The 14,317-nt window shown below is 43.0% G+C and overlaps 1 protein-coding gene across 1 annotated transcript in view; it reads left to right on the top strand.

Annotated features, from left to right (window-relative positions):
• The window catches only part of PTPRG (protein tyrosine phosphatase receptor type G), a 405,613-nt gene that overhangs the window by 387,002 nt on the left and 4,294 nt on the right, over positions 1-14,317 (top strand). The window contains exons 16-27 of the mRNA XM_065845638.2: positions 2,048-2,144; positions 3,827-3,909; positions 4,137-4,271; positions 4,505-4,639; positions 5,039-5,211; positions 6,208-6,343; positions 6,677-6,823; positions 8,006-8,099; positions 9,343-9,419; positions 9,848-9,976; positions 12,287-12,433; positions 13,237-13,379. Of these exons, the coding sequence (XP_065701710.1) occupies positions 2,048-2,144; positions 3,827-3,909; positions 4,137-4,271; positions 4,505-4,639; positions 5,039-5,211; positions 6,208-6,343; positions 6,677-6,823; positions 8,006-8,099; positions 9,343-9,419; positions 9,848-9,976; positions 12,287-12,433; positions 13,237-13,379 (1,496 nt within the window). The remainder of the gene's footprint in view (positions 1-2,047; positions 2,145-3,826; positions 3,910-4,136; positions 4,272-4,504; positions 4,640-5,038; positions 5,212-6,207; positions 6,344-6,676; positions 6,824-8,005; positions 8,100-9,342; positions 9,420-9,847; positions 9,977-12,286; positions 12,434-13,236; positions 13,380-14,317) is intronic.

Here is a 14,317-nt window from a genome sequence, read left to right as displayed (position 1 = left end):
AGAGAAAATTCCTTAGCAGGGAGGTAATTCCCTATTAAATTCTATAACTTTTTAGAGTATTCTCCACAGAACCTTATTGGATTCATCTGTATTAAATTCTACACCATTTGGCATAAATATTTCAATGCTAATCACTTCTAAAAAGAATTTTTTAGTGATGCAGAGATATGTGAGGCTTTTAAGAAGTAGGGGGTTATTTTTTAGGAGTGACCTACAATGGTACATCATTGATGTTATATGATTTCTAAATGCAAAAAAAGGTAAAACGAAATTAGATTAAATCAACCTAACATGTAAGTAATGCTGCTTTTCCAGTTATGACAGGCTGAACTGATCCTGCCCATTGTGTAATCAGAAGTCCCTTGCTTACCAGAGCTGACAGGCAGAATTAGGGGAAGCGCACACTTTAATGTGGCACTTTAATGTGGTTTTATATTTCTGTGATAGAAATGGAACTATGAAAATTCTGTTAGGGCCAGCTGAGAGTTTTGCTTGATTCTTCTTTTCTTTGCTCAGCTCATCTCCTTGAATGTGTTGTGCTTCTCCCTGTGGGGAAGTGGGGAAGGAGAGAGGCAAGCAATTGTTATTTGGGAGTGTCATGCGGATATAAAAGCTATAAAATGTTCAAGGTTTTAGTATACTTTGCACTTTTAAAATGTAAATGCTGGGGAAGATATCAAAATTGCTATGCAAGTCCTTTGTGAAATGTCTGCATAATGCTGAACTCTGTTACATCTGCTGTTTGTATAGTGTTTCTCTTGATAATTTTTCTTTGTCACTTAGCTCGTGATCTTTGTCGCAGCTGTGAGCTCCTAATGACTTTGCCTCTTAGGCAGGTTCTATACTGTTATTTTTAAAGCCTAAAGTACAAAGTAATTTGGCACTTCCCCATATATCCTTGGGGAAAACTGGTTTTGTTTGGTGTGGTTTCTGAGACTCACAAAAGTTTTTAATAAATATAGTTTCTTCCACAGCTTTGTAAATGCCAAACATCGAAACGTTTTTCTAAAATGTGTTTTTAAATGAAGAATCTTTATGTTAGTGATAAAAAGGAGTTTAGCTTTTTCAGGAAGATTGTGGTTAAGCAGATAGAAAAAATATCTTGGAGGTGGTGTGATGCATGAGTTTTAGTGACTCGGTTTGCAAGACAGTCTCTGAAGTGTGTAACTCTCTAGGACAGCCTGGCCAAAGGGAACAGTTGCTTTTCTCTAGGGTCAGAGAAAAGACCCTCCACTGCCCCCTTCCAATAGCCCTGTATTCTGTTAGTGGTCAGTGTGAGTAAGAGGTAGGTTAAGAACTTTAAAAAAATCAATGGGAATGAGATATCTAACCCACAGCCTCCACTAGACAGAAATCTGCATCTCCAGCTTCATGAACACCTTGGCAAGCCTGACCTCTTTCTGCTTTGTAAATGTATATATATATACATGGATACAGCCTTTTATCTTCTTCACAATATTCTAGGCTGTTAATCAGTGTCCAAGCAGTGGTATTTAAAGCACTCACTGTTATCTTCAGAGATCTGTTTTATTTCTATTTTATAAAAGGCATCTCTCTACAGAGAACTAACAAAAGGTCAGTGCCAAACTTAAATGTCAGAAACCCTGTTTTGAGAGGTTATAAGCAGATGAGTTGTCCAGCGGTCAAAAGTCTTCTGTTGAACTGTTTTTTCTGCTTAGTTTCTTACACCACACAGGGCACTCTTGCCTTTGAGGGACTCTGTCTTCCCTTCCCAAGGAGGGGCAGAGTGGGGCATCACAGGACATGCAGTCCAGAAGATGGATGGACTGCTGGGCCAGGGGACAGTTGGCCCTTGGGGTACCCAAAGTGCATCTGTCACCAAGTCTGTGGAGAGGAGCATAACCCGGGGAGCAGCTCGGTTGAAGCACACCATGTCATACAGGACAATACCGAAAGGCTTTGTGTTTAATCCAGCAATCAAGATACCAATATTTTAAATATGGTTTCTGGGAGTTGTTGCAAAAGGAGATAAAACTCAGTGTTCTTGGACTGACACACTTACCATTTGAATAATTTTTATGCCTAGGAAGTGCAGCGCTGTACAGCTGACATGAACATCACTGCAGAGCATTCCAACCACCCCGACAACAAGCACAAGAACAGATACATCAACATCCTAGCCTGTAAGTAAGCACTGGCCAAAAGCACAGTGAATCAACCCAAAAAGGCACTTTCTTCTCACAGTGTGTCTGTGTGTGACTGTAAGAGGCAAATGGCTTCAAGTTACATTATTACACAGTAATTAATAAACGTATGAAAGTGTGACTGAGAGATCATTTCCCTACTAAAGGCAGTGGATGTTTTGACTTCTCTGCGGCCAGGATTTCACTCCAGCTTTTGTTTTAAAACTTTTTGCAGTTTAATGGTCCAAGTGTAGTCTTAGAAGTATCAATTTCGTGTGAAATTTTGTGGAGCAATAACTGACGATCAGAGCTTTTCTACCCACTAATGTCTGAAAACTGGCCTAGGGGAAGTGCATGGTGGAGCAAAGAGTTTTATTGATGATCCCTGGGATTCCCTTACAATCCCAAAGGTGCTAAATCTTTACAGAGTGTATCTGCTGTATTTCAAAATGCTTCAGCTGCATGTACGACTTGGACAAACAGTGATCTTTGGAGCACAGGGCAGGCTTTGCCTGCATTCCTCTGAGAACTGCAAATCTGGACTCTGGTCTGCAATGCAAATTACTACAGGTCTGGGATGGAAATGCGGTAACCTTTTTCTGTATCATTCTCTGATGTGGAACAAATGGCAGATGCAGCAGTTGCTGTGGTGTAGGATCAAAGATGGAGAGCCACTGATAAAAAGTTCACAATGCTCATAAACATTGCAATAAATCTTGCATGGTTTTGATGGTGTAGGAAGAAAATGCATGTCTCTAACAGATTCTCAGAAGTAATCAAGATGCCAGCTGAGGACCAATTCCCAGACCTGTAAAAGACTTACTGTGTGGCCTTGGACGAGGAGATTCATTGTGGTTGTCCCAGCTCTGATGTTAGAAATAGATGTCTGGTCCCTCTAGGGACAGGGAGGCAAGTACCATTGGAGGAGAACTAAGCAGGCACTCCAGTCCTCCAGACTGCCCCTGGAAGAACCTCTCTCTCCATTGACACTCAAGGAAGGCAACTGAAACAGATTCTTCATGCTTAAAGTTAGACCCCATATCTCATCTTTGCATGTGTTGGAAGTGCCACCCAACCCAGTGCTGCTGTCTAGGAGCGGGAGAAGGACTGCAATTTTTTTCCTGATTTAAGCCAAAATCAAGCATTTGGGTGGAACAAAAAGAGTAGCATGACCTAAAGGCTATTCTGTTGGTGTGATGAGGGTGGTGAAGAAGTGAGGTCACTCAGCTCCCAGAGCTGGTGGAGCTGGTGGAGCCCAGGAGTGAATGGCAGGTAATGAGCTCAGACACTGAGCAAAGGCAGCTTAACTGCCTGGGGAGCTGCGCCGGTGTCTGCGTGGGGTTACACAGCCCCAGAGGTGTCCTGGGTCTCTGGATCGCAGGACACTCTGTCATATGGATGATCCTAGAGACCGTGCTCCTGAGGCTCCAGTGTCCTTTAAAGATAAGCTGTCCCCGCACGAACTACATACTTTAAAGGATGTGAAGACTGGGGACCTGCTACAGTGAACAGATGACCAAGAAGAGAAACTCCCATCTCCCTCTTGACTCCAATCCAAGGCCAATTTCTTCTGTCTGTTAATAAGGGCTACTCCAATACCTAGGAAATGAGATTTTTATTTTTATCTGTAGTTCTGCACTGTGTTTCCTTAATGCTTCTCTGCTCTGTCTTTTATCCTGTAGATGATCACAGCAGGGTGAAGCTAAGGCCTTTACCAGGAAAAGATTCTAAGCACAGTGACTACATTAATGCTAATTATGTCGATGTAAGTTGTTTGAATCATTTTTTCTTCTCTGACTCTGAATCCTTCCACAAGGAGGAGGTATTGCCACTTGTGAAGTGGTTGTGTTTTCCAACTTCATCTGATAATTTTCTTACTAATTCCTCACTATTCTGAATGAGAAAGGCACATTTCTTTGTTACCTTTAAAATATTAATATGTCTGCGATGATATTGCTTTCATCTCACTTGGCATTATGGTTTTCTTTGAAGGGTTACAACAAAGCAAAAGCCTACATTGCTACGCAGGGACCTTTAAAGTCTACCTTTGAAGATTTCTGGAGGATGATTTGGGAACAAAACACTGGAATCATTGTCATGATCACAAACCTTGTTGAAAAAGGAAGAGTAAGAGTTTTTCTAGTTTGTTAGCAGTTGTTCCTTACCACCTTCCCAAATCACTTGGGCAAAATTTGTTTTTAAATGGTTTGGGTAATATATATTGATGTACAATATATAACTAAGATAACAGAGGGATACATAGCTAGCCATGATTTTGTTTTTTTAAAAAAGCTCTAAACACAAATATAAAGAAGCAGCTCAAACCCTTAGCCAACCCACTCGACCATGTCTTTGTTCAGAGAAAATGCGATCAGTACTGGCCGTCAGAGAACAGCGAGGAGTATGGCAGCATCATCGTCACCCTGAAGAGCACAAACATTCATGCCTGCTACACTGTGCGCCGCTTCACAGTCAGGAACACGAAGATGAAAAAGGTGAGTAAAGCCTTCAGTGTTCTCATCCAGATGCCTTCTGGCTTGTACAGGATGCAAGGCACACAGGAGCAAAACTCAGCTGTTGCATAAGCAACTTGAAGTAGTAGGTGGATGGGAAATAAGGAAGCAAAGCCAGGATTACAAGGAACCTGGTGAAAGGTGCAACCTGTTTCTTTTTCGCAACTTCATTGCTGCTTTGTTGTCACAGTTATTGCTGTTAGTACCTGTTCCCACATGTATTTTTTCTTGAACTCTGTCTCCACCTAGCAGGAGGCAGAGCTGCACAAGATTTCTTCTGTTAGAGTCCAGCACTTTTTCAGCTGAGCAAACCGGTAGGATTGAGTATCTTTCCTTGCTTCCCTTCCCTAATCCTTCTCCCTGCACACATTTTGCACGCAGGGTCAGAAAGGAAACCCCAAAGGGCGGCAGAACGAGAGGATGGTTATTCAGTATCATTACACTCAGTGGCCTGACATGGGTGTCCCGGAGTACGCTCTGCCCGTGCTCACCTTCGTGAGGAGATCCTCGGCAGCCAGAACCCCAGACATGGGACCAGTGGTGGTGCACTGCAGGTATGATGGGTGGCATGAGCTGCTTCATGGCAAGCATAACCAGAGCACAGAGTGCACTCTTACATGCCAACTGAGATAAACGCCCTAAGTTATTACTACAGGAGGAATGTGCCAGCATCATGGAGTGCAGGTAGACCTGAGCTTGCTTTGCCTACATCTTAAGACAAATCTAGTGCAAAGCTTCCCAGTTGCATTGGCAAAACCCCGTGTCATGATCCTGAGCTGCTGAGCGTTGCACTGATGTGGTCGTGCCGTTCCTTGTTCCAAGTCCCATTCAGTAGGCAGTGCAGGATTACGTCTGCTGGCAACCAGTCATGAATAGATGGACACCCAAGCCTGCGATTGCCACTGAGCCGCATTCACATTCACCAGCCCTTGCAGTCAACAGAGGATTTCCCTTAAATGAATAAAGGGATGTGATCTTCATCACTGCATGTGAGGGGGCTGTACAGCACCATAGTGAAGAGGAGAGGATGATGGGAGTTAAAGCTCCTTCCTGAGCAGAAACTGAGAAGCTCTGAAAAGTTCCCCTCTCCGGTGAACTGCTCTCCTCCCATTCAAGGTGTCCCACCTCCACAGGATTAGCCCCCTCATATGCCATTCAATAGTGCTGGTACCACTTACATTTCCAGAGCAGGATTACAGCTCCACTGTGAAGTTCAAGCCTTACCTCAAGACTGAAGCCAACCAGGGCAGCCCCATAGCCTGGAGAGACCTTGGTGATCCAGGATAGCCGTGGTTTGGCATAGGATGGATCTCTATGGCTTCCTCTAGCCAACAGCAGTGGAGACAGGACAGCCAGGTGTCAGGTAGTGAAATGCATACCTGCTAAAATTCCCAGAAAACCGTAATATTTTGTTTAGAAAATTTTGCAGTTGAGGCTTGTAAGGAAATGAAAGTCTGTGAACAGGAATATTTGCTTAGTTCCGTTGTGCCGTTATGAACATTTACTTTGGTCCAGGTGTATTACATGGGTTTCTCTTATGTCTTCTATAGTGCTGGTGTTGGCAGAACTGGTACCTACATTGTGATAGACAGTATGCTGCAACAGATAAAAGACAAAAGCACAGTTAATGTCCTGGGTTTCCTGAAACATATCAGGACACAGCGAAACTACCTCGTCCAGACAGAGGTAAAGATTGCAGTGGGGTTGAATTTAAAGCTTTTTATGTTATAATCAAAAAGAAAATGGCTTTTTCAGTTACATCCCTGTAAAAATTGAATATATCACTGGGCATTTTTGTACTTGAATGTCTCTCTTTTCCTAGACCAGAAACTTCAGATTTTGCTTTTGACTTTTCAGCATTGTATGTGCTACACTTATACATGTTTATTCTGGGTTTGGCAGTATTTGCATGGGTAGCTTGTTTTGCACACCGTTTCCTTTAGTGTGCTCTACCCCTCAGTTAAAGCAGCTGTTTAGTTTATTCCAAGCGCCTACGTGACATGCAGGTTTTTATTCTAGGAGCAGTACATTTTTATTCATGATGCCTTGTTGGAAGCCATCCTTGGGAAGGAAACTGAAGTATCTGCAAACCAGCTGCATAGTTATGTTAACAGCATCCTCATACCTGGCATAGGAGGGAAGACACGACTAGAAAAGCAGTTCAAGGTACGGCTTATCACTGCCATCCAGAGGGACTTAATTTCCCTACTGTGTTTTGTACAGCCTGTCTTCACTGTCAGTTGTCATAGATAAGGAACCAAACCAGCACACTTGATTAGCACAGCATCACGAGAAGTTCGGTGCTCCATCAGTCCTAGCTACACTGCTGGAAATCAGCGCTAACACTCTTGAAATCAGAGGTGAGAAGAGGGACACGGACACTGCTCTGAGTGTGCTGCTGGTCTCCCTGTTCCTGAGGGAACGTGGACGTTCCCCAGTCTGTGGTTAGCCTGTCTGGAAGCCGCCCTCCGAACCATGGCTCTGATGCATATATATGGAGAAAAACATGAAATGAGGTTCTTAGCACCACCTACTATTTCAGCACTGTAGATAAAGAATGAAGAACGTTTTAAGACCAGGAAACACAACATGCCTTTCTCATTGCTAATAACTATGCTTGCTGCTTTTCCGTGTTATGTCACATCTGCTTTCACCCTGGCCGAAGTAAACTGTTTTGCTCAGATCTCCTATTTGAAACCTAAGGTTTTCTGACTGCATTTTATTTGAATGCATTTAAAAATATTCTGTGAGACTATGTATCATAAGAAGATTATACGTGACATCTATTTTCACAGCTAAACTCACCCAGTTAATGACTACCTAAGGAACTGAAGCTGTTAAATTATATGAGGTGCCAGGCTATATGAAAATGAACAGGCGCTTCTCAGAATTCACTTGTAGAAGTCTCCGTACTTCTCCATCAGTCAAGGCATTCCAGATGCTTAATTACTAAATTAAAGAAACAAGCGCTGGCGTGCGCACACACACAAAAATGCAGCAGGGGGAAAAGATTTCTTAGTTTAAAAAGTGTTGCACTTTATGACTGAACATATCTGCAAATTTTGGAATATATTCTCAAGGATAACTAAACGTAGTGTTCTGTGAAAATATATTTTGATGGAACTGCATTTTCAGGATGTTGCGAAGCTGAGCTCTGCAGAGATCTTTTTATCCATTAAACATGTTGTACAAAAAGGATGATTTCCATTGGTATCTTGAGAATTTTAAACAAGTTTAACAATGTAGTTTATTCTTCTACTGATACACCTTCACAGGAGTTGGCAAAGATATCTCCTCTCTTCATTTAGAGGGCTGTGGGGACTGACTTACTACTTTGTTCTCTTTCAGCTGGTTACACAGTGTAATGCAAAATATGTGGAATGCTTCAGTGCTCAGAAAGACTGCAACAAAGAGAAAAACAGGAACTCATCGGTCGTGCCGTGTAAGATCGCATCTTCGGTTTGATTACTGCCTAGCATAACTTTTTGTACTGAATTCTCCCGATGTTATGCACGACAAGGCATCGCCACTAGGAAGGAAAAATGTAATCTTCTGTTCAGACCAAGCTGTCTTGTCTTTCAGAATTACCCTGATGAAACTGAACAGAAGAAAATAGTTACAGTGTCAGCCAGATATACTGTCCAAGTGAAATGTTAATTTAAGGTGCTTAAGAATTTGAATAATTAGGTAGGGGATAAATCTATGGAATACTGAGATAATTACTTTGATACTGCTCCCAGCTCAGGTGAGATTTCCCAGGGTGATTGGCACAAGTTGTTTGTAATTCAGCTACTGCACTCAGTTTCTGCATGTGAGCCTCCCCCAGATTTGAGGGTATTTAGTGCCTGAGGCCGCAGTTCCACAGTCACTAATATGGAATCTGCCAAGTGGCGTGAATTTGCACCAGACCAAGTGTGGGCACAAGGTCATTCCCCTCCCATTACCCAGAGTACAGGACACACAGGACAGATGATAGCCAAGCTAGCACAAAGTGATAATTGTACAGATAGGGTCCATCATGAAGTTTGTTACTACAAAGGCAGGTCATCAGGATATATTACATCTTACAAAACAATGTGAATGGGGCAGAAACAGTCTATATAACTTTGCACTTCACATCATGTAGCTGCAGTGATTTTGGTTTGGTGCTTGGAGCCTGTCAGTTGGTTTGAAGATGTTGATGAACCCAGCCCTCAAACACGAAGAGCAGATCTGCTGAAGAACACACACACACACACTTCTGGTGGTTCCCATTAGGGACGGGTGTTGTCTCTGGAGGTTCTCTCACCCTCCGGCTGGGAGGAGTGAGTGGTGGTAGGGAAAACAAAACGCATCAGCTGGGTTTGTGTGCTGCTGGAGACAAATGGAACACTACAGTCAAGAATTACCTGAAATCCCCTGTTATCACTGCATATACTGTTATTTGGTAATTCAGCCTGCTGTGAAAATCTTTACTATAGTAAAATTTGATTCCTGAAATTACTTTGTCCTTGTGGGAATATTGTGCAACATTCTGTTTTATATCCTGTGTTAGCAGGCAATGCTTTAACGCAGTTAAAGTGCTGGCCTGCTCCTGCGGGAGATGGGAGCTGCACAGCGTTTGGTTTGTTAACGTCTGAGAAATTCTTACTTTCTGCATTGTGCCACGACCAGACTCTGATCTTTTTGGTTTTTTAATCTTACAGCTGAGCGTGCTAGAGTGGGCTTGGCACCGCTGCCTGGAATGAAGGGAACAGATTACATTAATGCCTCTTATATCATGGTGAGGAAGCCAACACCTAATTACAAAGTAAAATAAATTCTAAGGTGCTAAATACCAGATGCCTATAATTGTCTTAATTCTGTATGTAATGGCTGTGTATTAACAGATGAGATTTTAACACCTTCCCCATAATGTAAAGCTATTAACTGTGTTTTATTAAAGATTGCTACGTAAAAAAATTAAATACAAGATGCATTTAGATGGAATGCGTATTTCCATGAGATACAGTCAAATAAATACTGGGATTTAGAGTAAATTAAAACAACAGGGACTCTGCAGAATGGAAATGGAGTTATAAAATTATAGTCTGTGTGAAAAATATTGTGGAATAAAATGAAATAGGGTCATTATGTGTCCCCAAAGATTAAATTAATGCTTTAAGATGTTGAAGGCACTAAGTAACTGTGCATTTTGTTTTGCTGCAAAAGGGCTACTACAGGAGTAATGAGTTCATCATAACCCAACATCCACTGCCACATACGACTAAAGACTTCTGGCGAATGATCTGGGATCACAATGCACAAATCATCGTCATGCTGCCGGACAACCAGAGCCTGGTGAGTTAAAGGTGTCCCTCCCTGCGCGGTACCACGGTCACTCAGCCCAGCAAGGCATTGGCGTAGGGTCACTGAGTTACATGCTGTGAGTCTTTTCTGGTTGAAAGCAAGCCAGTTTTTGAGCCACCTTCTCAAACTTTGGCATGAGCTTGTTACAAAAAGACAAGTTCCGCGATGTGGGGGTGTGTTTTTTGCTCTCCCCTTCTGCAATCACCCCTGGGAAAGACATCCTCACCTGGATGGACCATAGTGCTCATAGGCAGCACAGCAGTGATGATGAGCTCTGCAAAACTCCTGAGGGCTCTTTGGCTGGTGGGATGTGAGGCACTGAAGTTCCTGGGTAGACATAGGCCACAGGTAAGGACTTTAAGAGGTGCAGAAATATGAAGCAGGGACAGTAGGATAGTTGGTTTTATGCCCTGAAGGCCTGAGGCTCAGGCCATGCAAGACTACAACCGTGCAAAGTTTACAAATGCTATCTTTGATGAAAGTAAAAAGCAAACATGTATGTTAATTTAAGTGGAAATAATGAGGCAGAGAGAGAGGTAGACACAGGTGAAGTGCTAATCACTACTTCCAGATTTACTAGCACGCCTCAAGAGTGCACGTTGAAAGGGATTAACAACTAAACGGTTCGTTTTTTCATGCACGCATCACTGAGGTGAATAGACAATTGCAGCTGAGAGTGGAAGAGAAACAACCTTCATTACAGCAGGAAAATAGCAGTCATGAGAGGCCAGTAAAGAGGCACCAGTCAATACACTTCCTGCGTGCGGTGCGATGAAAGGGATTGCAGGCACTGCAAGGCAAAGAGCATTCAGAGAAATCCGATCGAATCAGAAAGCGCTAATGAAATGAAAGTGTGTCTGGTGGAAATGAAGAGGCTGATCTTGTCTTTACAAGTACATGAAATTGCTCTGCAGAACAATAGTGATTAAAGGGTAAGAGAGAAATGCTGGACTCAGCCGCATCCCTCGCAAGAATGCCTGGTCCCTTCTGTCACCTTCCCTGTTCCCAGGGCAGAGGTTGGCCAGGAGCATCCCTGCCTTGGCTCCATGTTTGGTGTGGGTTGTGTTGGCTGGCACGGGACTGAGATGGCGTCAAGGTGCTGAGTGTGTAATGCCCAAGGACAATACAATAATCCAAGCTACCTGCTGCATGAGGACCTGTCCCATGGCAGGACAGGTCACTTCCCAGCATGCAGTGACATTACACTGCTTGCTGGTGCCTCTGCTTTTTGAGGGCAGAATTATCAAGGATTTAGGACCCTAAGTCCTATTTTCAGAATACACATTTAAGGCCCAAATCTCAACAGTATCGTGCGTATCACATGCATCAATGCTCCCAGCCTGCAGAAATAAGCCAGGTTTTAGAGACACAGTCATGGCCGCAGTGGGATGAAGTGGGTTTGTAGCAGGTTTGTAACTCATGTTTTCTCATGAGTAGGACATGGGTTGTTCAGAGACGCAGGCTGCAGTGCTGTGCCTGCTGCCAGAGGAGCTTTGGTGCTTATGCTCCAGGGACAGCAGATCCCTGAAGCCAGGAGGAGAAGCAGGCTTTGCGTGCATGTGGTGACAGAGCCTAATTTTCTTTCTCTGCAGGAAATCGGGAATTCACAGTTATTCTTTAAAGAGTGGCTTTGACAGAATGTTATCTACATTCTGTCAGGCTACTTCAGCACTGAGCTTCTTCCACCATTCACAGTCTCACTGAGATTTTACAGTGTCCCTTCAGTAGAGGAGTTTTGCTGGAGAACTTGCGTTAAGTTAAGCCAGTGTTTTTTTTCAAGGCTAAGAACATTTGGATTTCTTCCTTCCTCCTCACTCCTCCCCTCGCTCCTAAAAATTCAAGCCCTATGGAAGTATCCATCAATCTTCCACCTCGAACTGATCCACAGACCTTGACTTTTGGATTAGACCACAATAAACACAAATTAAAAATAATAAGCAATTAATTTTAAAGGTCAATGAGTTTTTTCTAAATAGACATCTGACTTTCATGCAAAAGTGTGTAGGCAGGAGATAATAAAGCCTGGTATACAATACAAAGGTTAAGTGTGAGTGAGCTAGGATAACTATTTCCCTATGAAACCAATTAAAAAGCAGACGTTACCTGTTTGGACACACAAAGGAAGGATCTGGCAGGCTTACTGCCTACTGTAATAGTAAATTTGGTTTAGACAGAAATAGCTTTTAAAGGTCAGCTCCAGATCATCTCTATTTATCAAACCAATTTTTTGATCCACTGGATTTTTCAGTGCCACACAAGGTATCCAAAAGGCTGCAGTAGTGTGTTGTTTCATTCCTCCAGGCAGAAGATGAGTTTGTGTACTGGCCAAGTCGTGAGGAATCCATGAACTGTGAGGCCTTTACTGTGACCCTTATCAGCAAAGACAGACTGTGCCTCTCTAACGAAGAGCAAATTATCATCCATGACTTTATCCTTGAAGCTACCCAGGTAAAATAAACTTCCAAGTGTGGGTCTTGGCTTTTCACCAAAATGTTACTCATGTCATGTGAATAGGGAAGAAGAAGAAGAGTTCAGAAAGAGTTTTGAAAAGGATTTGCTTGTAAATGCATGTGCATGCATGTTGCTCACACGGGAAAGGTGTTCTTGTTGGCTCCTTCTCCCTCTCAAGTCTACTTCCAGGTAGATTCCTCTAGCTAGTGAGACCATAGCGTTGTGTGTCTTATTTGAAAGTGAAGACATCGTTTTTCATTTTGAAATCACACAAGTAAACTGCATTATTCTTTGTAAAGTACAGCAAAATTTATTGACCTATTTCTGTTTATAAAATTCAGCATTTATAGTTTAAATGGTTGGGGCTCTTAATTAAGGGATTTTATGTAAACTCATTTCTTTTGAGCTATAAGCCTGCCTCTGATTTGCTATCCAGATTGCAGCTGGATGTTGCTGCAAACCATTTATTTGCAAATCCTTTTTGAATTTGAATTCCTGGGTTGCTCTTCTCTTGTTTGATTTTGAGCTTTAAGGGCTCTGAGAGAGGTTTACGTGTATATAAGCCCATAACTCAAATACAAAATATTTTATCAATTAAACATGCTGTTAAAGTTGCACTATTTTAGGGTGTTTCACTGCTACAAGGATGCTAGAGCTGCATGTCTGTCATCTCTCTATACAAACTGTTTGGAAGAAGAAGGTACCTGTTCAGTTTGTAGTGAGGCTCTTCCCTCTTCCTACCTGGAGTGGATAAATGTGGAACGGAAGTCGCTAATACCCAGGCTGGTTTTTCATTGCAGGATGACTACGTTCTGGAAGTCCGCCACTTTCAGTGTCCTAAATGGCCAAACCCAGATGCTCCCATAAGCAGTACCTTTGAACTTATCAATGTAATCAAGGAAGAGGCCTTAACAAGGGATGGCCCCACCATAGTTCATGATGAGTATGTCATCTCTTTTCTCCCTTTTATGTGCAGGTTGTACAAGGAGTTACTCAGCTACAGGACACTTGTTAGGACTGATGCTCATTCTTGCATGGAGCAGATGGGGTTTAGTGGTCTGTGGAACAGAATCAGAAGATTTAAACTTCCATGGATGAGTTTTCAGTTGGCATCTGAGGCCAAATACCTTTTGTTTAGTGTAGGTTTTACGATGGTCGTAATCTTAGGTGGACTCTGAAAGCGAGGCTGTGTTAGCTTTGTAAGCATTTTGGGTTCTTCTGCACCACGAAGTATCCCAAACAAATCCTACAACCTGTTTCAGAACCCAGCAGAACCCAGGTCTAGATCAGGCTCTAAGCAGCCCAATATGGGCTTATGGAAACCAGTTTCAAAACAGCCTGAGCTCATGTCTAACAGCTCTGGTTTAATCTGCTGTGTAAGACAGAACAAGCTCGGCTCAGCTGTGTCTCAGGATGAGCAGCAGAAGTATCTTGTGACAAAGGGCCTGGGTTTTCTGAGAGCAGATTTATTTTCCCCCCTTCTGCTTCCCCAAAAACACTCCAAGGGGTCCATATGGTGCCCAAGGGGAGGGAGGGAGCCCGCTAACACGGCCAGCATGCTCCAGCGCTTGTCTCTTTTGTAGTGCAGTGGTGGGCATTGTCTTGCCAGCTATGCTTGAATGCCCAGTTATAAAGGGTGCTGCTAAATATTGCATTGCATATTATTACTTTGCACACGTTATGGAGCTGCAAAATACTGTTAGAGTGAAGCTGGTGCCTGGGTCCAACGGGATCTCTTTGAGGGACAGTTTCCTGGGGGCAGAGCGCTTCCTGGAGTCATTCTGCCCTTAAAATCCCAAGGAAGCCCAATTTCAGACACTGAGTTGCCCTTAGAGCAAACACCAAGCCAGCGTAAACAAGTGCTACACCTGCAACCCCCCC

The sequence above is a fragment of the Patagioenas fasciata genome, chromosome 10 (assembly GCF_037038585.1).
Source record: "Patagioenas fasciata isolate bPatFas1 chromosome 10, bPatFas1.hap1, whole genome shotgun sequence".
NCBI classification, from domain to species: domain Eukaryota; kingdom Metazoa; phylum Chordata; class Aves; order Columbiformes; family Columbidae; genus Patagioenas; species Patagioenas fasciata.
Note: the sequence above shows the minus strand (reverse complement) of the source record. Positions and strands in the feature narration are given on the sequence as shown.